This window comes from Dreissena polymorpha, chromosome 11 (genome assembly GCF_020536995.1).
Source record: "Dreissena polymorpha isolate Duluth1 chromosome 11, UMN_Dpol_1.0, whole genome shotgun sequence".
Lineage (NCBI taxonomy): Eukaryota > Metazoa > Mollusca > Bivalvia > Myida > Dreissenidae > Dreissena > Dreissena polymorpha.
Genome location: NC_068365.1, coordinates 58,472,294 through 58,498,022, shown reverse-complemented (window position 1 = coordinate 58,498,022; position 25,729 = coordinate 58,472,294). Strand labels below are relative to the sequence as shown.

Sequence of the window (25,729 nt, the reverse complement as noted above, 5' to 3'; positions counted from 1 at the left end):
TAAAAGTAAGAAAGAAATATAAAAAAGCTTTAAGCTCAAAACTAACCGTCAAGTAATATCTGATAAATTGTATAAATTGTTCGAGATTATCGTTTTTAGGGCTATTTCTTGTTCTATATCAAAGCGTAATTTTAGGAATGTAAGGACATTTTTTTAATCAGGAGGTTGGTTCATTCTTTTCAATTTAAATATAGAATATTTCATTAAATAAATAATGAAATTAATAGTTTGCATGCTTTTATTATATTCCATATGTCCAAAACAAGTAAAAATATAATAAAATGCCATTATCATTAATGTGCTTTTCAGCTCGAGTCCGATCCCCCGTTCTTGCTGCGTGTTCTTGTGATACGCGTGCTTCTCATGGCGGTAGCCGCCTTCGTCATGGTGTATCTGATAGTTACAGCAACACGGTCAGATCAGTTGTGATTTCAATATATTCCAGCTACTGTAGATGACCAGCAGAAATTTTGATCTGGGATTAGCTTGGTATATACGCTTCCACTTATATAAATCGTAGTTATATAAATCTGCAATTCTACACGACCATCACCCTGCAAAAAGAGCCAACCTGTGATTCGTTATTTGTTATGTGATGTTCAAGGAGTGCAAGACGCACTTATCGTGTAGCATACACAAAATGCTATATTATGCTGCTATTTGAGTATTGATCGGTTCAGTGTATCGCCATTAAACATGCGGCAACTTTAATAACGGGTCTTGTTCTTCCATTCATCTTAATGAATAATAAATAGTGGCATGGGAGCAACCATCAATCCTTTGGCAACACTGATCTGTGTCAGTGAAACACCGTCACTCATCTGAAACATTGTTATTAATACATGAAATGTGCTCGGCCATAAAACTTCGTGCAACATAGTAATTCTGTAAGCCAACCGACGTTACTTCACGTCTGCAAGGACATTGCTCTTTCCACAATAAAACATAACGGTGTAGCACCTTATAGTATCCAGGGACATTGATCGTACATTCATAAAGCATTTGTCAACGTCATTTCAACATCATAACTTTATAATGTGATTAATAACTGAACAAATAGCGAATGAAAACGCTCAAATTTTATCTTCTTAACATGTTAAGATAACAATACTGATAGTGGTTTTCTTACACGGTAAACAAAGCATAGCAAGTGTTACACAGTTGCTTTATTTATTCTTTTACTATAGCACTGACATTAGAATGCAAACAATTTATATTACGTAACTTTGTTTCTAACGTGAATTGTACATTATAAGTTTTGACTGTGAAATACAGCTTATGTGACGTTATGTTTGCATGAAAGATCAAGATGGATATACGTGTATTGTTTAAAACCGGATTATACCTTATAGGTTTGTACCGAATATTAAAATGCAATCGTATGATGTCGATATTACCGATGTCAGTTTGATTGAATTACTTGCATACGCAAGCCATGAGTTGATTTTTGGCATTGTTTATTCAATATGACAATGCCATACATAACAAATATAAAAAAAAATTAACAGCAGAGGCAATACGTAGTAAACAATGTTGACCTCAATGTATATTACTAGTACACATTTTTAGTTAATTGTGTATTACATGTTTACATTGTTAACTTCATTGTATATTACTAGTAAACAGTATTAACTTCATTGTAGATAACTAGTATAAATTGTTGATTTCATTGTAAATTACTAGTAAACATTATTAACAAGATTGTACATTACTAGTATACATTATTAACTTTATTGTAATTACTAGAATACATTATTGACTTCATTATAAATTACTAATATACATTGTTGACTTAATTGTAGATTCCTAGTACACATTGTTTACTTCATTGTACATTACTAGTTAACATTATATTGACTTCATTGTGTAACATTACTAGTATACATTGTTGACTTCATTGTACATAACAAGTATTCATTGTTGATTGTATGGCACATTACAAGTATACATAATAAACCTCATTGCACAGTTCTAGTATACATTGTTGACTTCATGTATTCCGTGTTGACTTCATTGTACATTACTAGTTTACATAATTGACTTCATTGCACTTTACTAGTATACATTATTGACTTCATTATAAATTACTAGTATACATTATTGACTTCATTGTAGATTACTAGTATGCGTTGTTAACTTCATTGTACATTACTAGTATACATTATTGACTTCATTGTACATTACTAGTATACACTATTGACTTTATTGCACATTACTAGTATTCCTTGTTGACTTTTTTGAGCATAACTAGCATAAACTGTTGACTTCATTGTACATGACTAGTATACATTATTGACTTAATTGTACATTACTAGTTTACATTGTTGAATTTATTATGCTCCCCCAACAAAATTTGGGGGGGGGGGGGGGGGGTAGCATATAGTCGCCGCTTCGTTTGTCCGTCCGTCCGTCCGTGCGTCCGTCCGTCCGTGCACAATTTTTGCCTGGGCTATTTCTCAGCAACTAATGACCGGAATTCAATGAAACTTTATGGGAAGCTTTACTACCAAGATGAGATGTGCATATTGTCAGCGGGTTCTGGTTGGATGATTTTTCACAGAGTTATGGCCCTTTGAAATTTTCCATTAACTGTACATATAGTGCAATTTTTGTCCGGGCTATTTCTCAGCAACTAATGACCGGAATTCAATGAAACTTTATGGGAAGCTTCACTACCATGAGGAGTTGTGCATATTATCAGCGGGTTCTGGTCGGATGTTTTTTCACAGAGTTATGGCCCTTTTAAATTTTCTATTAATTGTACATATAGTGCAATTCTTGTCCGGGCTATTTCTCAGCAACTAATGACCGGAATTCAATGAAACTTTATGGGAAGCTTCACTACCAAGAGGAGATGTGCATATTATAAGCGGGTTCTGGTCGGATGATTTTCCACAGAGTTATGGCCCTTTAAAATTTTATATAAAAAAATTCTTGTCCCCCCAACTACTCCGACGGTTTCTTGTTTTACATAACTACTATCTAATGTTGATTGCAGTGTTGATTACTAGTGTACAGGATTGACTTCATTGTATATTACTAATATATATTATTGACTTCGTTGTAGCTTACTAATATACATTGTGTTTGGGGCCAATTCGGTCAAAGTCATTCCTATTTTAAATCAAAACATGGATTTCGCACAATAATACGAGTGTGGTTTAAGGTGTATTACCGTAATTCTGTAAGTAGGAAGCTTACGTGCAGACCTTGATTTTATTATCTTTTTCATATAAATACATGTACATGTAAATGTTTAAATTGCTTAAAATCAAGTTTCTTGGCATGGGCACATTTGTTGTTTTGACTTATAAAATTTGAGCTTTAAATTCACATAAACCATATAATTACCACAATATTTAACTTTAAATATGTCTTTGTGATCATTAAATCAGATTACTGACCAAAAAATGTATATTATGTTTTCAATAAGGGAGAATAGTGTAGCGTGCTGACTTGCAACATGTCTTGTATTATAATACACAGCCTGCCTTAAAAGTGCCTATGATGTTTTAGAATCCTCCCAATAAAGATAACTGTCGTGCCCGCGAGGTTACTCTGCTAGTTTGTATCACATGTACTCTGGACATAAAATGTACTCATAATGGTGAAGTGAAACGACCTAGTAACTATGTAAGAATGAACAAACACGCTTGCGTATTAATGCATCTAGATTGTTAATACATGCATATATTGTAGATTGCATATCATACTTACGGACGTTGTTTTGATTTTGCCATTTATTTGATATTTTGTTCTTAGGCATTACCCCTTAAAAATGTATGCTTTGCAAAACTAACTTGTTTCTTAAACGTGTTACAAATAAAACTTCTTTACACCGTGAGGCCTTATTGAGGATGCGAACAGCATCGTCCAAGGTATCATAAACATGATTTTTTTTCACAATGGCGATCTATGTAAAAGACCGAGCCAGTCCGATTGAGATAACTCGATTTTTTTGGGTTACTTCCCTTTTGCATTCGCAACTGCGTAGGAGATTGCTCGTCATTGATAACATTCTCCTAGCAGAGTAGTCGTTCGTGTTTCAACATTCAACAATGGCCGCCACCATGAGAGTCTCGATTCAAAACTTTCTTACTGCATAAATTGGCTTGCTTCGCTATTTAGAAGCTGTCATTTAGGATATATGAATTATTTATTCACTAAATCTCCGCTTATGACAACGATAGTTGGAATTCGAAGGATATATACTCGATGTGAATGAAGGACTTTCTGGATCGTAACAGCTTGACACGGCAAAACTGGCATACTGGTATTTTTAGTTATTAATATAAGTCACATTGTGCTTTATAAATTGTATTCGAGCATTTTGCGACCTATTGAATGACTATGATACTTGATATCAACATTTCATCGGGGATTTGCAGATCACCAAGCTGTCCTGAAATTCAACATTGATTTCAAACTCTTTACTGGTTTGTATACTCTTTCTTAGTGTTAGTACTTTTTATCATTTTAAAGTTAAATGAACTGTGTCACAGTAAAAGAGACATTAAGGCGATTGTGGCCAGTTTAGATCTAGATCAGCCTGCAGTCGCTTGAAAGCTGTTTGCTTAAAAGCGTTTTTCTGACAATAACAAATAATTTAATTGGATACTGATTTGACTGCGCTTTTCCTGTGACCTGGCTCAAATAATAGAATTGTCATTAATCAAATTATTTATTTCGAACATTAATCAATTGTTTTTCTTGTCCCTCGGGATCAATGACTCCAGCACTTTCCTGTTGAGAAGTGAGTACTGCTAAAGGCGATGCTAGGGGGCGTGAGAGATGTTGCACCTTCCAGTATCGCTCAATTGTTCATTGTCGGCTTGGGTACTACGTACATGTACCCCGGGTACTATTAAGTATACTTACATGTATCCCGGGTACGGTAAATATACTAAAATGTACCCGGGAAATTTAACCCTAAATCAGTCGTTGTCGACTTTTTTTGTAATAATTATATATACACATCAGGGCTTAACACTAACTTTTTTTTAACTAGCCCGTTCGGGCTAGTAAATGCAGAACCTACTAGCCCTGACCAATCTTTCATGTGCCCTGACCCAAGTATTATAAAAACCTATATATTTATCATTCAACTTGTATTTTCTTGTGCTTGGAGATGCGCAATTATGATTAAATCATTTTTATTAGCTTGTCTTACTAATGCTATTGATTTCAATATTCATCTATTTAAGACATCTATTTGTAATCTTCACGCCATTTCTGGAGAAATTTTCTTGTTTTTTTATTTCCTCATACTTTCTCTTACTTTCCTCCTTCCCTTTTCTTTTCGTATCCGAGGAACCCCATCCCCACCCGTAAAGCCAAACTTAAACAACGACATGAACGTTAAAACCTTTTTTACATAGATTGCCGTGTTACCGTCTTACAAGAAATGGTAAGTGAATCTTAGCAAAATAACGTGTTACGGTAGTTGTAACAATTGTACAGGGTTAACTCTCTACTAAAAGCCGGGATCGACCATTAATATTAGTTTTGCTAATTGAATTGCGGAAAAAATATTGTCAGAACACTTCTAATCTAAATAAAGTCTCTATCTTCCTCTAAATGGATTTATTAATCGTCTAAAGGATGGAATAATTTTTCCATAATGACAAAATTATTTAAAATTGATAAATAACTATTAATTTTATAGTTTCTTTGTGCTAATGTCGAGTTTTATACCTTCATCATTCCGGACGATCCTGGGCAATCCCGGCTTTTAGTTTCAAACGTATTTTCATTGAGAAAACACGTCACTTCGAGGAAACCAATCAAAAACCGTGTCTAGCGGCATTCCGTTTAAAAATAGGTACTGACGTGTTTTAACAGGAAAACCGCCCGGGATTTTCTGAATTGTCGGCCTCTTGTTTATTGCAATCAGGGGGTTCCGAATCTATTTCTAGATACGATCCGTTTGTTGTCTCCGAACTCACTCTGGGATTTAATTGTCATCTGATCGTACTGCATTAAGATTTTTGCATCTTTGAAAAGCTTATTTAAAACGCAGTTTATTGATATATAACATATAATCCCGCCCAAAATACACACGACCGGTCGGGCATGTTCCTGGGACATTGGCTAGCCCGGACCAAGGTACAGCTACAGGCAGTGAATGTCGTTCGGACGTGCCTTAGTGTTTAGCCCTGCACATTTATGTCAATTTTCTGTAGAATGGCCTCTATATTATCGGAACACATACTCAAAAAGCATGCTGATGCAGTGTTTTTTGAAGAGAAGTGTGTTTAGGATAATCGGTTGCGCGTTTTACGACATCGGATTTTGGGCGCGAATACAACTCGGGTACAGTCTAATATGGACCGAGTACAATTACGTTTATTTACCGTACCTGGGGTACATGAAAGTATACTTAGAGTATCCAGGGTACATGTAAGTATACTTAAGAGTACCCAGGGTACATGTAAGTAGTACCAGAGCCGACAATGACAAATCAAGCTCCATTATCCCTCATGAACCGACTCAAAAAACCGAGTCGGCAATATTTGACTTGATTTTTGGTTTGGTTGCTCTCGAGGGATCGAAAATTTCAGAATCTTCCTAAAAGCCCTACGGGTTTGATCCCCAGAAGCGACATTGAAAACTAGCATACTTTGTTATCTAAAAGGCTGCTAAACTTGATATACAATGATAATGTGAATTTTCTCTCACATGATGTTCATCAGTCATATTATATAAAAACTTACAGCAGTAGTAAACAACTGGACAATAATTAATGAACGCATCTTTCATTTGTCTTTGACACTTTGATTTTGACATGGCCTAGATTTAAATATGTGACTGGACTTTACCAGCACTCTTGTAACAGAGCTAAAGTTTAAATGTACCATTGAAGATCACCTATTTTGCTATTATAGACTTGTGGAAAGTTTTAAGGGTGTGACAAGTAAGCAAAAATTGGTCATTACCCAGAGGCCACAACTGATCTATGACTGTATTAAAACAAGAAAAATCAGTGCCTGATTTAGATTTCCTTAGAAAGTTCAATAAAAACTAATTTCATAAGCCTGGTAACAGTTTAACGGTAATGCTACCAATGTGTCACACCAGGGTCTTGAATTTGAAATCTAGGACATGCATGGTCATTTCTTCATGAAATCTGGACACAAAATTGTATTTTAAGTCCGTAATTGACCTGGCTATAGTTCTCAGATTATTATAAGCTCAATCAGTATATTTATATCATTATTTATGCTTTGTGTAAAATTCCTCCATTGGTAATACTATTGTTGGGAAAATGGTGCTTACATGAAAATTGCTGGACACAAATATAACAGTACATAAATTTTAATTTAAACAAGAGCATTTACATAATTGATTAATAACATTTATGCGTAAGTGATCATATTGCAGTAGACAATTTATGATAATGACAATAAATAAATGTTTGCTTAATATCAACCATGATTGTATTTCATGTAAAAAATAAAAATCAGCTTTATCTTATAAATTGTGAATGCCATTGCAACAACGACTCGAACTGAACGTATTAGGAATGTGTGTGTAAACGTATAGCTAAGATGGTCGAAAATACATTTCAAGATGGCCGCCAGAACAAGATGGCAATCAGAGTTAAGTAGAACACAGAACTTGATTTTTATCACAAGCAGCCATTCTGTGGAGCGGAGCCGAACCATTTGAGTTAGTTTCGTTCAGTTGTAGATGATCTATAAATTAAGCAAGAGCTTTTACACTTATGGCATAAATGTCAAATGTTAACGACATTTGTGTACAACATCGCATCGCCATCCCGTTCTCTCGCTCGCTTGGCCTGTAACCCATATAATCTGTTTTCACCAATTTATACGCCGTGATTATTCGATGAATCCAATTATGAATGTTTTTGACGACGGAGATTTCATCAAGTACGGTTTCGGAACTTTCCGCAAATTCCAAAACCGTTCACGACGTTTTGAAAAGCCTTTGTCAATGTTTTTAATGCTTCCATTCTTAGCAGATCCTGCAAGATTGAAAATGACAGCGAAAAGCTCCACGAAGATGACAAATGCAAGAGCTATGGTCCGCTCAGTGTGGATATATCATTAAGAAGCCTATCTGTAGATGCTAGGTCCCCATAACAGGTTCCAGCGTATTTCTGAGACAGATCGTTTCCATTCGAAATCCGTCGTTCATTTTACATCCTGAAAATCTGTCCGCGTGGATGTAAAATGAACATTTTTGACAGAAGACTTTAAGACGATATTGAGTCAATATCGATTGTTTCCGCAACGTTCGGAATAATTGCCCATGCACGGACAAACAACACAAAATCATCCCGAGTTGAACAATCAGCATCCAAATGTTAAACATTTCCACTCGAAGTTTTCGAATTGCATTTCCGATCTTCCATCGAATGCTCAATAATGTTGCAGCAGCGTAACTATCACCCACGGATTAGTCCTAGATCGTAACAAAGACACTCCGAAACAAATCAGCTCCGAAAATCTAGTGGTCGGAGTGTTTTAGGTCAAATCCAAATATATATTCAACTTCGGTAGGTGTAGAGGAGGACAATTTATTAATTATGTATATTTAGCGCAGACATAATTGACACCATTTTCCAGTGTCGTTTGATGCTTTATTGATTGAATGCCAATCCAACAACTGAACATTCTTGAACCGCCCCTAGCAAAACTTCTAAAAGTGGGTTTCACATGGTAACATTACATTATCAATACAGTTTTATATGATTCGGATGAACATCCATGTATGTTCTCATTAGTAAACTTAATATGACTGACAAATATTGCAGTTATCATATGTCTCAAAGTGCAACACGCGTTCTTTATTGTCAGACACCGAATTACTGTGACGAACAGTTATTATTACGGAAATCCTCCTCCTCCTCCTCCTCCTCATCATCATCATCATCAATCACCACCACCACAACAACAATCATTATCATCATTGTCACCGCCATCGTCGTCATCATATTCGTCTTTTTTTTCATCTTCGCCATCACCACCACCACCACCAACATCATCATTACCATCAGCATCACCAAACACGTAACATGGACCTCGGTTTATCTTAATTTACAACATTTTACTAAATTTGACGAAATACAACATTTTGCAACATGTGTGAATTACTAAGATTTTAAGAAGGTATAGAGACTTCTTTAGCATAGACCTTAAGTGTGTGCTGTGCATGTGTGCAGCACATACATATGGGCCGTGCTCTGTAAAAAGGGGGGTTGATGCATTTGCGAAATATGTCGTCCCTGATTAGCCTGCGCAGTCCGCACAGGCTTATCAGAGACGACACTTTCCGCTTTTATGATATTTTTTGTTTAAAGAAAGTCTCTTCTTAGCAAAGATCCAGTTAAGGCGGAAAGTGTCGTCCCTGATTAGCCTGTGCGGACTGCACTGACTAATCTGAGACGAAATATTACGAACACGCATGAAGCCCCCTTTTCACAGAGCACGGCCTAAGTGGACACACAGACACACATTTCAAATGAGGCTATGAAATAGAACAGGTTAGATTTCTCCTTTATCAACACGGATCAACAGTAATAATTAGAACACGCATGTACCAATCATTTGAGTAAAGACAACAAAGTATCACAGGTTATGTACCGATTTCGCTGCGGTCACGAGATATATCAACCTATGTATCTTCATATATAGCCATCCTTGTGTAGAATATATATATATATATATTAACCATGCAGACCACTTGACTTTCGTCACTAGTTGTTAAATTCAATAACACGCTGTGGTTTTAATCAACGGAATAGTGGGCAATAACAAGATATGGATTATTTAGTGAGTTGTGTTTGTATGTATTTCTTACCATACACATGGATCTTGCTTATGTAGATATAGCGCTAGACTAAAAAATATAGAATCGCGTGTTCGATCCCCGCGTCGGCCACATAACGTGTGAGCACGGAGTGTATATTGACAGGAGATGAATCGAGTATTTGACCCTTACTGTAGTAAATTCAATCTTATGCATAAACTATTCATCCGATTTTATTGGTTTATACGTTATCTTGTTGCTTATTAATTCCTCTTTAAAAAAATATAACTTTTAGTATATTCCCGTTGTTATTAATGGATTTATAGCGAGTTAAACACAAGAAATACACATTTTATGTTTTACCACCGCGCGTTTTAACGTGTTGTGGCTATCGATCTTTTACGATTAGCGTACAGCGAAGCGCCGAGGTTATACATTTTGATGTACCCACTCACGTCTTTTGTTAAATTATAGTTTCATTTCTCGGCCGATTTTGACAAATTATATATCATTAGAAAGCTTACGTTACGTAGTAAACAGATATATCAATATATATTAAGTTTTTCTTCTGATTTCGACAGCCCGGCGAGTTATAACTTTAACTTTTGCAAATATCATACCGTTTTGGAGTTTTAGAATCTAGATTTACGGTTGACATGTTCGTACTTAATACCAATTTGTAGCGTTTATATTTGGAGTTCAGTTTTAAAAATTACATCTTGCTTAGGAGAATAGAATTCTGTATACGATAGAAAAAATTTTTTGTTTAAAAACGAAAGTAATTAAGGAATGAAGGCGGGAAAATGTAGCGCGCGTTCATAACGCACTGAACTGATGCTAAGGTCTTGGCGATTATGCTTTTGTTTAGAAACCGGCCATTGAATTTCTTTTGCCATCTTATTATATTTTTTATGGAATATATTGTAGTATTTTGTTCACGAAACATATCAAAAAAGCTTATTATAAATGAATCATAATAAATTAACGATTTCAGCTCTTGTTTATAACACAGAAAGGGTGTAAAATTTATGATGAAACAGCATATATAGCGGACCCTCTCGATATTATTCGGCTTTGCATGCATACTTGAAATAAAATGGGTGTCAAAAACATTCATCGTTTGCTGTTTATTATCAACAAGGTAATTATGTATAATTATTTGAAATGTTATTTACCTTAAATTATCAATTTATTAAAGATTCTTGAAAATCACGGTCCGTGTTACGCGGGTCATTTCGTATTTTGACATCAGGGCATCATGTCCAACTATTAAAAATCAGATTTTTTTCCACCGGGACGATGACGGCTTGGATTTAGACAGGCAGACATATAGTTTATTCAGACTTAAACAATAGTACATCGTCTTCAACTCAAATATATAAATTATTTTTAGACGAATTGTTAGGTGATTACACATATAGCAGTGATGATTCTGAGAATGTTGCCATGTTTCTTATCCGTGTAATCTAGAGTCCATGGTTTGAGCATTTTTATCGCGGTGTTCAAAAAAAGATATCTCAATAATCTTGTTTATTGATAGATCTGTGGTTTCATTGCCCCTGTGTTCAGCACAAACCAATTATCTCGTTATGATCAGATACTGTGCCGACCAATACTAAATAACACTATGGTGTCATACGCCACAGCAGGGACCTATACTTGTATATTGGTCCCTAACCACAGGTGGCAATGTCTGGTCAGATTACACTTTTTATGATACCTCCATGTCTTCTCGTGATATTAGTGGTCATTTCTTGGAGTAATGTAACGCCAAATACTCAATTTTGCGTTTATAAGATATGTAGCGTATTGAAAACATTTATAGCCATCTGCCCATACAGATTGCCATAAACTTAATACTGTATAGATGTCAGCCAGCTAAATCACAATAATTATAAGTGCTTAATACCTATACATGTACATTTTAAACATTTAAAAAATCTAATACTTAACATTTAACGTATTTAGCGGGTACCGGTAAAAAAACTCCGTCATTTCGTAGTCCTATAAAGAGTTTATGGTAGTGTACGGAACAACATAATTAAAAACAGCATTCTCATTTGACCACAACAGGGTTAAATAATCTTTCCGAAAATACAAATAATACAGAGTTTTAATTTAGAATTCTATATATTTATAACTCTGTTAACTTATAAAGATATTTCAATATACATGCATAGACAGTTGACCGTGATTTTCAAGAATCTTTAAATAATTTTAATTAATTGATAATTTATGGTTAATAACCTTTCATATAATTTTACATAATTACCTTTTTGATAATAAACAACAAACGATGAATGTTTTGACACCCATTATATTTGAAGTATGCAAAGCCGAAAAATATCAAGAGGGTCCGCTAAACATTTGTATACGCTGTTTCATCATAAAATTAACACCCTTTCTGTGTTATAATCAAGAGCTGAAATCGTAAATTTATTAAGCTTCATTAATACTTAGCTTTATGGATATGTCTCTAGAACAAAATATTTCAATATATTTCATAAAAAATATAATAATCATGGCAAAGGAAATTCAATGGCCGGTATTTAAACAAAAGCATAATCGCAAAGACCGTAGCATCAGTTCAGTGCGTTAGGAACGCGCGCTACATTTTCCCGCCTTCATTCTTAATTACTTTCGTTTTTAAACAATTTTTTTTTCTATCGTATACAGAATTCTATTCTCCTAAGCAAAATGTTATTTTTAAAACTGAACTCCAAATATAAACGCTACAAATCGGTATAAAGTACGAACATGTCAACCGTAAATCTAGATTCTAAAACTCCAAAACGGTATGTTATTTGCAAAAGTTAAAGTTATAACTCGCCGGGCTGCCGAAATCAGAAGAAAAACTTAATATATATTGATATATCTGAAAACTACGTTACGTAAGCTTTCTAATGATATATAATTTGTCAAAATCGGCCTAGAAATGAAACTATAATTTAACAAAATACGTGAGTGGGTACATCAAATTTATAACCTCGGCGCTTCGATAAAAGATCGATAGTTACGACACGGTCACGTGACTTAGACACAACAAGATATTTGGCGTAACGGTCCCGTTTCTTATCCGTGTAATCTAGAATCCGTGGTGTGAGATGATTGATCATTAAATCATTTTTCCTGTCATTCTTCATTAACCTGATTCAATGTGGGCAGTTGTCGGTCACTGACGCTCGATTGGTCATTATCGGTTTGGGTACTACTTAAATGTACCCCGGATACTCTTTAGTATATACTTTAATGGGCAATATCATATAACGTACCCGGGAACTCTAGCGCTAAATTGGTCGATGTCGTTTTTTCCAAATTAATTATGTTCATATACGTCATTATTCTGTAAAAAGGCCTTAAAAGTATCGAAACTCTTACTCAAATAAGCTTGTTGAGGCTGATTTTGTTTAAGGGGAACTTTGATTGGAATCATGTAGCGCGTTTTACGACATCGGATTTTGGGCGGGAATAAAATTCGGTTACTGGCCGGTTACGTGTTAGTATATTTTCCGTACCCGGGTACATTTAAGTATAATTAGGAGTACCCGGGGTACATTTAAGTAGTACCCGAGCCGACAATGACCAATCGAAAATGCAAAATAAATGTTTTCAAAACATTGAAAATAAATTAATTTAGGCCCTTTGCGAACACCGGAAGTCCTTTCCGCGGAAAAGGGCCCTTTCCGCTATTCACTTATACCCATGGACAAAATAACCTCCCTTTGTAAGATATTTGCCATTATTCTGAGAACTAAAAAAAACATGTCGATGTGTCAATAATAAGCGGATACCGGTTATATAACTTAAAATTTACTTCCATGTTTACAATGGATCTCAAATTCGTAAGTTATTTACTCTTTATTGCTGAACAATTAAAGAAACACATTCAGTTGTATGGCAAATAAAATTGAATGATCGTGATACAATTTGCTTATTTGAAAATGTCATTTTCGTCAAAAACAAAAAAACGCCCTATTCAATACTACTTTTCTGTTCCGCTATAGGTTATAACGTTTCCGTATATACCATTGAACAATACAATACTGCCTAACTGGTGTAATAATCTAGATTCATAATTGTATGACGAACAATCTGCTTTTGTTGGACATGAATACAATTTTAGGGATGGATATATTTAGAATTTGTTTTATACCGTAATTACTCTCTGTTTTCAGACACTCTAAGTTTTCGGACACCCCTTATTTTAGCAAAAATAATTATTTTTCGAGACTCTTAATTTTCGGACACACGAGTTTTCGTCCATAATTAATGTCTCTAAGTTTTCGGACAGTATATTTTACAGCGCTATTTTACCAATTTTCGGTCCTTTTTTTATATCTTTTACAACCAGATTAACATCATAAAACATGACAGGCGCATGCCTAAGGGCAACAGACCATTACATTTGCGTTATTGGGTAAATAACCTTGTTAACCGGTATTAAACAAGGGTTTCGCCCGATAGCATAAGCGTTATGACAATTACCAGGGGTAGTGCCAATTAACAGTTCAATTATCTACCGCAACGGTACTACCCCTTCTCAGTAAAACAAGCAAATTCGTTGAATTGATATCCCCCGCCAATATGCTTCTGGACACAAAAGTTTTCTGGACGGATGGAAAACACCCGTTGACCTCAATGTGTGACCTTTACCTTAGCCCCTAGGATTATGGTTGTTGAATGTGAAGCACCCCCAGATGATTGAGAACAACTAAGACAAGTTTCGTGGCTCTGGCTCATGTGTTAATGGAGATAAAGCTCTAAGCTTATATTAAAAAGTCTTTTTTCAAGATACAAAGGGCCATAACTCCGTTATTAACAGATGGTGTACAATGCCATTTGGCGTGCATCATTCTTTTATTGATATATATACTCATACCAAGTTTCAATGAAATCCGCCAAAGCACTTCCAAGATATGGCTCCGGACGGATGGACAGAAAGACGGACGGACGGACAACGCCAAAACAATATCCCTCCGCCTATGGCAGGGGATAATAACTGTGACAAATATTAAACGCTTCAAAGTGTGATGCACCCTATTGCAAGTTTTACTAACAATGGAAGGTGTTAGACAACAACTATCGGAAATGAACAAACAAAGAATTCATAGTTTGCTTTTTTTATTGCGTTAGTTACAGGTTCATACTAGCGAGTACCGGTACATCACATGCTCATCTTTTAACTCGTTGGTCAAATTAAAACCTTGTGGTAACTTTCTGTCAAATAAATTAAGCATGGTATTTTACAAGCGCATGCTATTACCGGTAGTCGTTGATACAATTGACGCTATTTTCTGACACTTCAAGTTTCGGACACCTGTATCTTGTGAATAATTTTCGTATCTGAGTTTTGGGACACGAAGAAAAAAAATTATTTGAAGTGTCCGAAAACATGAGTAATTACGGGAGGTTTTTTCTAGATCAATATTCAGTTTCAATATCTGTCATGTGATGGTCTATTGAGTGGGTGTGGCTTATCGGCAATTCCATTTCTCTGACCTCTGAATGTGCATATCTGGGTCTTTTGTCCTATTAAAATGTTTAAAACACAAAGAAATACAACATCATGCATATTGTAAATGCAACCGATTTGAATTTTACTCAAATTGGTCAGATTTGATGCGTACCATAGAATAGCTTTAATCGAAAATGCTTTGCTTATTTTCAGTATTTTCTCTTTAAATAAGTTAAGGACTTAAAAAGATAATAGGGTATCTTTAAATAAATTTAATTTTCAGAAATCACAGGGGATGGGGATTACATTTTTTTTTGTAAAACCTTATGCATGTACAGATCCTTTAAAAAGGTTTTTTCAAATGATGCCCCTGATTTCAAAGCTTGCCAAGCCCCATTTGTAACCTGATTTGTAATATAGACTTATACAGTAAAATATCTTTAAAAAGATATATGAGCCGTGCTCTGTTAAAAAGTGGTTTATTACATGTGCGTAAAGTTTTATCTCAGATTAGCCTATGCAGTCCGCACAGGCTGATCAGGGATGACATTTTCCGCTTTTTTTCTCATATTTAATAAATCATCTCTTAAACCCCACCTCCCAGAGCTTTAATATTGTGTATGAAACATCAAATAAAGGTCCTGCATGGTTTTCTTAAAATTAATCAGTTAAGGAGCATGTACACAAATATAGGCTTGCATATGGATATGTCTGTTTAAAGTTTAATAAATTAACAATATGCATTATATCATCATCAACATATGAAGTTTTGCGGAAACTCCTCTTTACAAGAGCCCTGTAAAATATGTACTCTTAACTTAAATATTGTTTCTTTCCAACTATTACTGTTTGTGACTGTTCTGTTTGCTAAACACTTACTGTATAAAAAGTACTGTAAACTCAAATTTTAAAGTTTTAAGAGGCGTCAACAAAAGTTGAGTTAAAATTCCAGAAGTGAATTTTTTACTGTACATTTAAGCTTTTTTTTCGATTTTAATGACCTGTTGTTTAGATACTGATTTGTTTTCAGTTTCTGATTACTATTCTCCTGGGTGCTATGACCTATCACGTGACCGGCTATCCAACGGGTGCCCCCATTGTGGCCTGCGAGCAGATGAGACCTTACCATCCACCAACGACCACTACCGGTGAACCGCCATTTGCAATCAAGATCACTCAGACGTTTTACAAACCAGGCTCAGAAATCAAAGGCAAGTTATGTGTGAACATATTCTTACTATACATGTAGGATAAATGAAACTCCAATATCATTAAAGAGACTTGTTCACAGATGTTTGTATTTTATTGTAACATGTAAATGATAGCATTATTATTAAAAAAATATTTCTGGAGTAGATTAAAATAACATAAAAAATGAAGTTTAATAAAGGATGTATATTCCTAGGATTTGGACTTTGGATATTAGTAGACATTGCAATTAAAACGGGCCAATTTTTGTGTGTGAATGCTTAATTCTAACAATGTGCCTGTTTTTCTCTCCACTGAAAAAAGAGGGAAGTCATTCAAATCAGGACTATAGATAACTTTTGGGGTATATTGGGTTATTCACCCCCTGTTTTTGACAACAATAGGATTTTCGTAATTTCAATAGAGTTTTAGCAAAAATGTTCACCCCCTACTTTTGAGCTTAATTGGGTTTTTCAACCCCGTTTTTTTTTTAACTCAATTGGGTAATTTAGGGAATGACATATATGATATAATAAAAATCTACAAAGGCTGAAAGATTACTGTATAATTTATACAAATGGAATTCAAAAAGGTACCTGTACATAACAACAAGCAATTACTGAATTTCTGATCAAAGTTCATTCATTTTTGCGTTGAATAAGACCGAGTTCGTGAAAATCGCTGCACAATTGATGAAGTTATGGCTGTTCAAAGCGTTTTCTGGTCATTTTGGGTTGAATACCTTGAAAATGAAAGAAGAAATCTGACGGGTCTACGAATAATTACAATAATACCCCAAAGATTGATAACCACTGGAAAGACTGCCTTCTTTTCTTCATAGGACGGCATATAAACTATCCGGTACATTTTTGTACGGAAAATAACCAGTCTTAAAAATACACCCGGCATTCGTAAGAATTGCGTTTTGTGACGCAAGGTTTTTTTACGGAAATTACGTTTTTATGCCCCTTTCGAAGAAGATATATTGTTCTGCTCATGTTGGTCCGTCCGTATATATGTCCACCAGATGGTTTCCGGATGATAACTTAAGAACGCTTAGGCCTAGGATCATGAAACTTCATAGGTACATTGATCATGACTCACAGATGATCCCTATTGATTTTGAGGTCACTAGGTCAAAGGTCAAGGTCACAGTGACCCGAAATAGTAAAATGGTTTCCGGATGATAACTCAAGAACGCTTACGCCTAGGATCATGAAACTCCATAGGTACATTGATCATGACTCTCAGATGACCCCTATTGATTTTCAGGTCACTAGGTCAATGGTCAAGGTCACAGTGACCGGAAACAGTAAAATGGTTTCCGGATGATAACTCAAGAACGCTTATGCCTAGGATCATGAAACTTCATAGGTACATTGATCATGACTCGCAGATGACCCCTATTGATTTTCAGGTCACTAGGTCAAAGGTCAAAATCACGGTGACTCAACTTAGAAAAATGGTTTCCGGATAATAACTCAAGAACGCTTATGCCTAGGATCATTAAACTTCATAGGTACATTGATCATGACTCGCAGATGACCCCTATTGACTTTCAGGTCACTAGGTCAAAGGTCAAGGTCACGATGACTCGGACACAGTAAAATGGTTTCCGGATGATAACTCAAGAATGCTTACACCTAGGATTATGAAACTTCATAGGTACATCGATCATGACTCGCAGATGACCCCTATTGATTTTCAGGTCACTAAGTTAAAGGTCAAGGTCACGGTGACTCGACACAGTAAAATTGTTTCCGGACGATGTCTCAAGAATACTCATAGGCCTAGGATCATCAAACTTCATAGGTACATTGATCATGACTGGCAGATGACCCCTATTGATTTTCAGGTCACTAGGTCAAAGGTCAAGGTCACAGTGACAAAAAACGTATTCACACAATCGCTGCCACTACAACTGACAGCCCATATGGGGGGCATGCATGTTTTACAAACAGCCCTTGTTATATTTGTATTTGCGTTTTTGTATGCTCTTTTTTGAATTTAATTATGTTTTTGGTTATTTTAATTTCATAATAACGCAAATAGGCTTGTTATCTATAGCCCTGTTCAAATTGAACACATTTAAAAATCAATTAAAATATCCGGCTTTGAAAATGATATATGAGGCTAAAAAATCAGTGGTGTGTTCCTACTAAAATCTCCATAAAAATGAAGTGTAGGTTGGAGGACCAAACCTGTATCTTTTTTTGTTAATCTTTTTTTTTACTGAACACAAGCCAAATTCCAATTTTATAAGGTTGTAAAATGACAAAAATATTCTGTATCGCTTTGCAACATATTGTTTTTTTATTATTAAAAAATAATTGTGTTAATATGATCATATTTAGCAAACATTTAAACAAAGGTTTAGGTTGACACTTACTTGACGGGCAGTTGTATTAGTGGAAATAAACAAAAAGCAATTTCATAACTGAAATGACTTATGATCAGGATTTTGCTAGATGTTTGGAATACCCCACTTTTCTCAGGATTCAAACCTAGCTAAAACATTTAAAAAATCTTTTATCCATAGTAAACCATTATCTGACTGAAACAACCTTTCATATACAAAAGTGGGACAACGTTTTTTTGAATGGACTGATTAGATATAAGGATGGGCTGTGCTATGTGAAAAGGGGGTTTACTGCATGTGTGTAAAGTGTTGTCCCAGATAAGCTTGTGCAGTTGGGCTTATCAGGGATGATGCTTTATGCTTTTATGATATTTTTTGGTTAAAGAAAGTCTCTTCTGAGCAAAATTCTAGTTTAGGCGGAGAGTGTCGTACCTGATAAGCCTGGGTGAACTGCACAAGCTAATCTGGGACGACACTTTACACACATGCATTAAACCCCCTTTTCACAGAGCACAGTGCTTTTTCCCATCATTGTCCACAATGTTAACAATGAACTATGATCTTTCAAAGGGACCATCTACTCGCCTACGGGTGTGCTGTTTAGGGGCTTCCTGATTGAGGCCCGTCTCCAGGACGCATCGTCCACAGACCCTTACGGGACCTTCAGTGTGATTGATTCCAATACCCAGACGCAGTGCGGAATGGTAAACATTAACTTCATTTAAATGTTTTTATCTGTTGTGTGTGCATGTATGCGTAAGTGTGCATGTGTGTGTGTTATTGGGCGAGTGTTCATGTTTTTATGTGTGTATTTTGGTTGGTCTTTAAATGTGTGTATGAGTATGATTACAAATACATTGTAATCAAGAATCTGCAACGCATAATCCTAACAGACTCAATAGTTGGGGTTACTGAGATCGGATGCAAAAATCGGAAGACATCATATTTAAGAGACGTCCCTAGGTAATTTTGTGCCTGATGTTAAGCACATAGTTCACTGCACCTCCATTAAATGTCTCATTGGAAAGATGATCCGTAGGTTAGGAATGATTGGAAGATAAAACCTGTGACCAATGGAGTCTGGCACCAGAGTGTTTGTTTACTGCATTAAAGTGATTGTCTGTCAAAATATGGGACTGATTGGCAGTTTCAGCGAGCATGTTACCAGTATGTGGTGTGTGTGAGGTATAGGTGGATTTCAAACTCATGGTTACACTAGTGCAACAAATATGTGTCTTAAAACAATTTTTATTTATAGTCTATGCAGCTAAAAATGTGAAACATGCATGCTAGCAATTCCTGGAAAGGATGACATTTTTAAAGAAGTACATTTGTAAATCTAATTTTTATATGTGCATGTATTATGTTGTAAATGTGCGATATAATTCTTCCTTGATATTAAAGTTATTGGTTTTTCGCCAAAAAAATCCCAATAGTGTACTTGTGTTCTTTTTTTGTCTTATTGTATATAGTAATTTCTTTTATGAAAAAAACTAAAATAATTATTCTTTTTATACAGGTTTAGTTTTGAACCTTTTCATAGTCCCATCGTAATGTATGCTCAAAGCTTATTAAAACACTTGAATACAGATTTGATACTACAACAAAGAATGTTTAAAGAATTAACCTTAATGCCATAATCATGATACAGTAATACATAAAAAACAGCAATTCTCTGGCATTCATCACCAGGGTTCCAAGCAAGGCCTCACACATGTGAGTAATACTAACAAGACGTCTGTGAACTTCAGTTGGACTGCCCCACCTGCTTCTGTTGGCGATATCAACTTCCGGTAATTTTGTATTCTCTGATTTGGGCTTATTATTTACACAATAGCTAGGCAGATGATTCATCTTTATGTAATTATTAGCGATTGTTCTGTTGAAGCAATTTGAACCAATGGGCTTACATCTGCTGATTTTTTTTATTTCATTCTAGTTGTTTTCATCCAGCCACAGGTTGCAGTATAGAAGTGTCTATACCAAAATTTTGATGACAATATGTGTGGATCCCACGTTTTATAAATGGAATAACTTTGAAATATAATTTTAAACTATATCTGGAGTTCCTTTGTAACTTAATTACTGGAATACAAACAAATAGTTGAATATTACACAAACATGGCTATTTCTTATGTGCTTGCATTTTATGATGTAATCCATCAACGTCTAATCTGTTTTGAAATGTTTAACAAGATCATATGTTTAAGAAATAATATTTTTCTATCATGGTTTGTTGTCGAATAACCCACAGAAAGGAGTATAGATGCTTAGGAATTAAATCACGAGTGCGAAGCACGAGTGATTTGATAACACGCATCTATACAACTTACTGTGGGTTATTCGACAACAAACCATCATAGAAAAATATTATTTCGATTCTAACACGATTCTGATTGATTTGGTTCAAGCTTTAGGACGTGAACTATTTTTTTCAATACTCCGCCCTTCTTAGTACAAAGTTCACTATTTAGTGACGTCATTGAATTGTACAAACACATGACGTCGTTTTCATTCATAAATATTTTGCAAATGACGTCACTTACATTGAATCGTGGAATTGTAGAAACTGAATGACGTCAAGTTTATTGATGCTACTGAAAAGCTGACATGCTATAAATGTTTTCTGAATTACGTTTCCTAACAATTAACATTCTTTGTAGGCGTGGTTATGCCATTTATCACCAAATATACAATTTTTTGTTTCATTACATTTATTTACATGCTACATTTATTACATATTTTTTAGAGCGGGTTTTAGCACGTGCATTTTACTGCCATATTTTCTTTATTTATTTGGAACTATTTTCGAAATATTAAGCGCCGTCCATAAGTTATTGCAGAATAACCCACACTTGATTTTCTTCTTTGTCTATAGAAAACAAGTCGCGTGCCGTGTTAGAATAACATTTTAACACTAATCTGGTATTCTTTATTAATTTTGTTACGCTAGTTTGACAGTGGTGGAGTCCTATAACGTGAGCCGATACTGGCTACGTATTTTCTCGGCTGTCTTGGAGGATTGTGCCAAGCACATTGACAATCCCGGATGTGACGGTCACACAACACCACCGAACACAGGAAGTACGCCTCCTAGCAACCAATCAACAGAAAGCACCCAACACATGACGACAACAACACAGGAGTTAACTACTACAGTATAAATCCATTTTTAAAGCAGGGATTTTAATGGTCACGATTATTCAATTGTTTTACAAATATTTTTCCTTTTAATGTTTGTCAAACAAAATATTAAATCAACAAGTAGACAATATATTATATATCTTTAATCTATTTAGTTGAACAACTAGTTTCAAAGTAAATACGCCAAAACTACATAGTTGACTTACACCAGTGTTAATTTTGTTTATATATATATCATGTATACATACATTTCATAAAATCTTGCCTCTAAGATGATTTTTACAAAGCATCACGTTATTTCATTAGTTCATGTGCTTTCTATAACACGAACAACAACATCAGTAATAACAATTAAGGCACAACAACAGCCTGAAAATTTGAAAAAGTAAATCGACTAAAACATCTATGTCCTTTTTTCAGGCCGGGTCTAAAATACCTTACGATGCTCAATGTGGTAAAACCATCGGCTGTTTCCCGAAATGTCCGAGTGGGTGTGACTTCCTGGTGTCATGGCAACCGCCCTTGACCAATCGAAATGGAGATATTCAGTTTGATATTAAGATGATGGTGCAGCAGACGACCTCATTATGGGTAGCTGTTGGCCTTTCGAAAACAGGGAAGATGGTAATAAGTACTTGTGGGTTCAATACCTGTCAAATAATCTGTTTTTATTTGCTTAGGGTTTTTGTTTAATGCAAACAAATAGTCATCTTGGAGAAATGATTGTGAAAACAATTCTAAATATCCTTCTCAATTTAGGGACACAATTTTTAGTGAAAATATTTATTCCCTTTTCCCATTACTGATATGAAACACCACACAAAAATATTTATTAGCCTTTATAGCCTAAAAATAAACTAATCCTCTTATTTCTTTCAGGATAAAACAAGCGTTGCGGCTTGTGTAACCAACGAGGCGCAGGCTGTCGACATACTGTCGTCCCATAACGTGGACCACCAGAACATACCATATACAAATGTAAGTGAAGGATTTGAGTGATGAGCCACATCTGGTTAAATGTGTGTTTGATACTAAAGTAGTAAAACGACCATAATAAATGACAAATATTATAAAAGTTTAACAACATATTATGGTATCACTGGTTCTGTGAATATTTTAGTTATATGAAAAATTCTCCTGGAATGTGACTCAATAATATTTACATGTGACAGTAATGTTTTTCAGAAAAGTTCTTTGTCATCATTTTTATATTATTTGTCTTTTTATTTACTTGTTATTATCATACCTATACACAAACCACCCGTGCTTGATCAGCATCCTTTCTACCAAGATACATAATTGTAATGAAAATAACATTTATGCATGTTAAAAATGTGTAGATAAGTGAAGGCTTGTTTTCTTGTTTAAAAATAAACCTACACAGTATTTAAGCATCTGATATGCATTTATAATCTACCCACTGTAAACTCACAACATAAATAACAACAACAACAACGCCACAACCACCAAAATTATGGTTGATTTAACAAAACCAAAGACATTTATAATAACAATAAGAAAAGCAGCAAAGCAAAACTAACAGTAAAAACACTGTCAACAACAAAACATTGAAGAGAACCAGCCACTTAAAACTTTCGAAGACTTTGTGTCATTGTGTGTGATCTAAGGGTGTAATCCAAAATATATAATCATTGATTACACAATTTTATTTTCCCTCCGTATTAAAAATTAAAAAATATATATCCAGACAATGGCCCCCCCCCTTCTATATTTTTGAAAACAATACAGACAATGTCATCAGTCACAGTGTACATATTTGCAGCCGAAGCTTGGCCTAACATTGATACACAGTTCTGTATCTGGTTCTGAGATCAGCTGTTCGTACGTCCGTCAGAGGAGTGCCAACGACTCAAACTTCTGGGACCTCTCGGAACTCTTGTACCTTGTGGTTGGCACTGGACCATTCTTGCAAGGTGGGTTTACAAGCAGAGAGCAAATGTCTAAAATGGTTATGTATAATGGTTTTCAAAGTAGAATATGATTTATCATGATTTTTTTTTAAATAATTTTTTTTAGAAATGTTTTTAGATAATTGTGTTCAGGTGACCTTTTGTGATCGCCTTTTGTCCGGCGTGCAGTGTCAACATTTGCCTTGTAAACACTCTAAAAAGGCCACAGTCTTCATAAAGTTTGATCAGAAGATGCGTCTCAATGATATCTTGGACGAGTTCGAAAATTGTCACGGTTGTTTAAAAAACATGGCCGCCAGAGGCAGGGCATTTTTCCTAATATGGCTATATATGGCTATAGTTAAATCTTGTTAACACTCTAGAGGCTACATTTATTGTCCCATCTTCATGAAACTTATTCAGAAGACTGGTCCCAATGATATCTTGGACGAGTTTGAAAATTATTTTGGTTGGTTTAAGACATGGCCACCATTGGGCGGGGCATTTTTCCTAATATGGCTATAGTTAAACCTTGTTAACACTCTAGAGGCCACATTTATTGTCCTATCATCATGAAACTTGGTTAGAACATGCTTCCCAATGACATCTTGGAAAAGTTGGAAAATGGTTTTGGTCTGTTGAAAAAACGTAGGCATCAGGGGGCGGGGCATTTTTCCTGATGTGGCTATATTTATTGCTATAGTAAAACCTTGTTAACACGCTAGAGGCCACATTTATTGTCCTATCTTCATGAAACTTGGTCAAAAGATTTGTTCCAAAGATATCTTTGAAGAGTTTGAAAATGGTTTTTGTTGGTTGAAATACGTTGCTGCAAGGGGCAGGGCATTTTTCCTTATATAGCAATAGAAAACTTGTTAACACTCTAAAATCACATTTATTGTCCAATCTTCATGAAACTTGGTCAGAACAGACTATAAATGTAAATTTTAGAGTGCTAACAAGGTTTTACTATAGCCATATAAGGATAAATTTAATTTCATGTTTTTCAAGCAACCGGAACCATTTTCGAACTCGTTCAAGATATCATTAGAACAAATGTTCTCCGAGAACATTTGTTCTAATGATATCTTGAACGAGTTCAAAAATGGTTCCGGTTGCTTGAAAAACATGGCAGCAATGGGGCAGGGCACTTTTCCTAATATGGCTGTATATTACTATAGTGAAACCTTGTTAACACTCTAGAGGCCACATTCATTGTCTGATCTTAATGAATATTGGTTAGAAGATATGTCCAAATGATATCTTGGAAGAGTTTGAAAATGGTTCCGGTCAGTTGAAAAGCATATCTGCCAGGACATTTTTCCTTATATGGCTATATTGAAATTTGGTAATTACTGTAATTGTGACATTTATTGTCCAATCTTCATAACACTTGGTCAGAACATTTGTTTTAAAGATATCTTGGATAAGTTTGACAGGAACCGTCTGTTGAAAAGCATGGCTGCTAGGGGTCGGGGAATTTATCCTTATATGTCTATAGTAAAACCTTGTTAGCACTCTAAAAGTTACATTTACAGTTCACTCTTAATGAAACTTGGTCAGAACTTTTGTTCTAATGATATCTTGGGGCTGAATTGAGCTGGTCAGTTCCTTTGTATCTCAGGTGAGCGACTTTGGCCCTTTCAGTTTAAAAAAATGATTAGCATCTTATAATATATCTTTACGCATAAAGTATTAATGTAAAATATATCTCAGTTTGTTTAATGGGGGTTACAAAGCCTGACTCACAAGACTTAGAGGATGGTTCATGTTTGATTTCAAGCAAATAAACATTACTGTTTATTACTATTTCACGTGATTCTGTTTATCCTGCCATTACTTAAAAACGGCGATAAATGTCATTTGACGTTATGAAAAAATCAACCAATTGTATTATGT

The 25,729-nt window shown here is 35.1% G+C and overlaps 2 protein-coding genes across 5 annotated transcripts in view; both read left to right on the top strand.

Annotated features, from left to right (window-relative positions):
* Window positions 1-25,729, top strand: part of LOC127850281 (vacuolar protein sorting-associated protein VTA1 homolog) — a 77,890-nt gene that overhangs the window by 13,545 nt on the left and 38,616 nt on the right. The gene's annotated exons all lie outside the window — the stretch shown is intronic.
* Window positions 1,148-25,729, top strand: part of LOC127850273 (ferric-chelate reductase 1-like) — a 38,696-nt gene continuing 14,114 nt past the window's right edge. For 2 of the 4 annotated variants that reach the window (XM_052383170.1, XM_052383167.1), the window contains exons 1-8: window positions 13,496-13,616; window positions 16,260-16,440; window positions 19,347-19,480; window positions 20,469-20,569; window positions 21,730-21,934; window positions 22,341-22,544; window positions 22,800-22,898; window positions 23,704-23,854. In XM_052383170.1, the coding sequence (XP_052239130.1) occupies window positions 13,593-13,616; window positions 16,260-16,440; window positions 19,347-19,480; window positions 20,469-20,569; window positions 21,730-21,934; window positions 22,341-22,544; window positions 22,800-22,898; window positions 23,704-23,854 (1,099 nt within the window). In that variant the 5' untranslated portion in view covers window positions 13,496-13,592. Of the gene's footprint in view, window positions 1,353-9,629; window positions 9,798-13,495; window positions 13,617-16,259; window positions 16,441-19,346; window positions 19,481-20,468; window positions 20,570-21,729; window positions 21,935-22,340; window positions 22,545-22,799; window positions 22,899-23,703; window positions 23,855-25,729 lie in introns of those variants that run through there. The other 2 variants (XM_052383169.1, XM_052383168.1) reach the window with 2 other exon arrangements.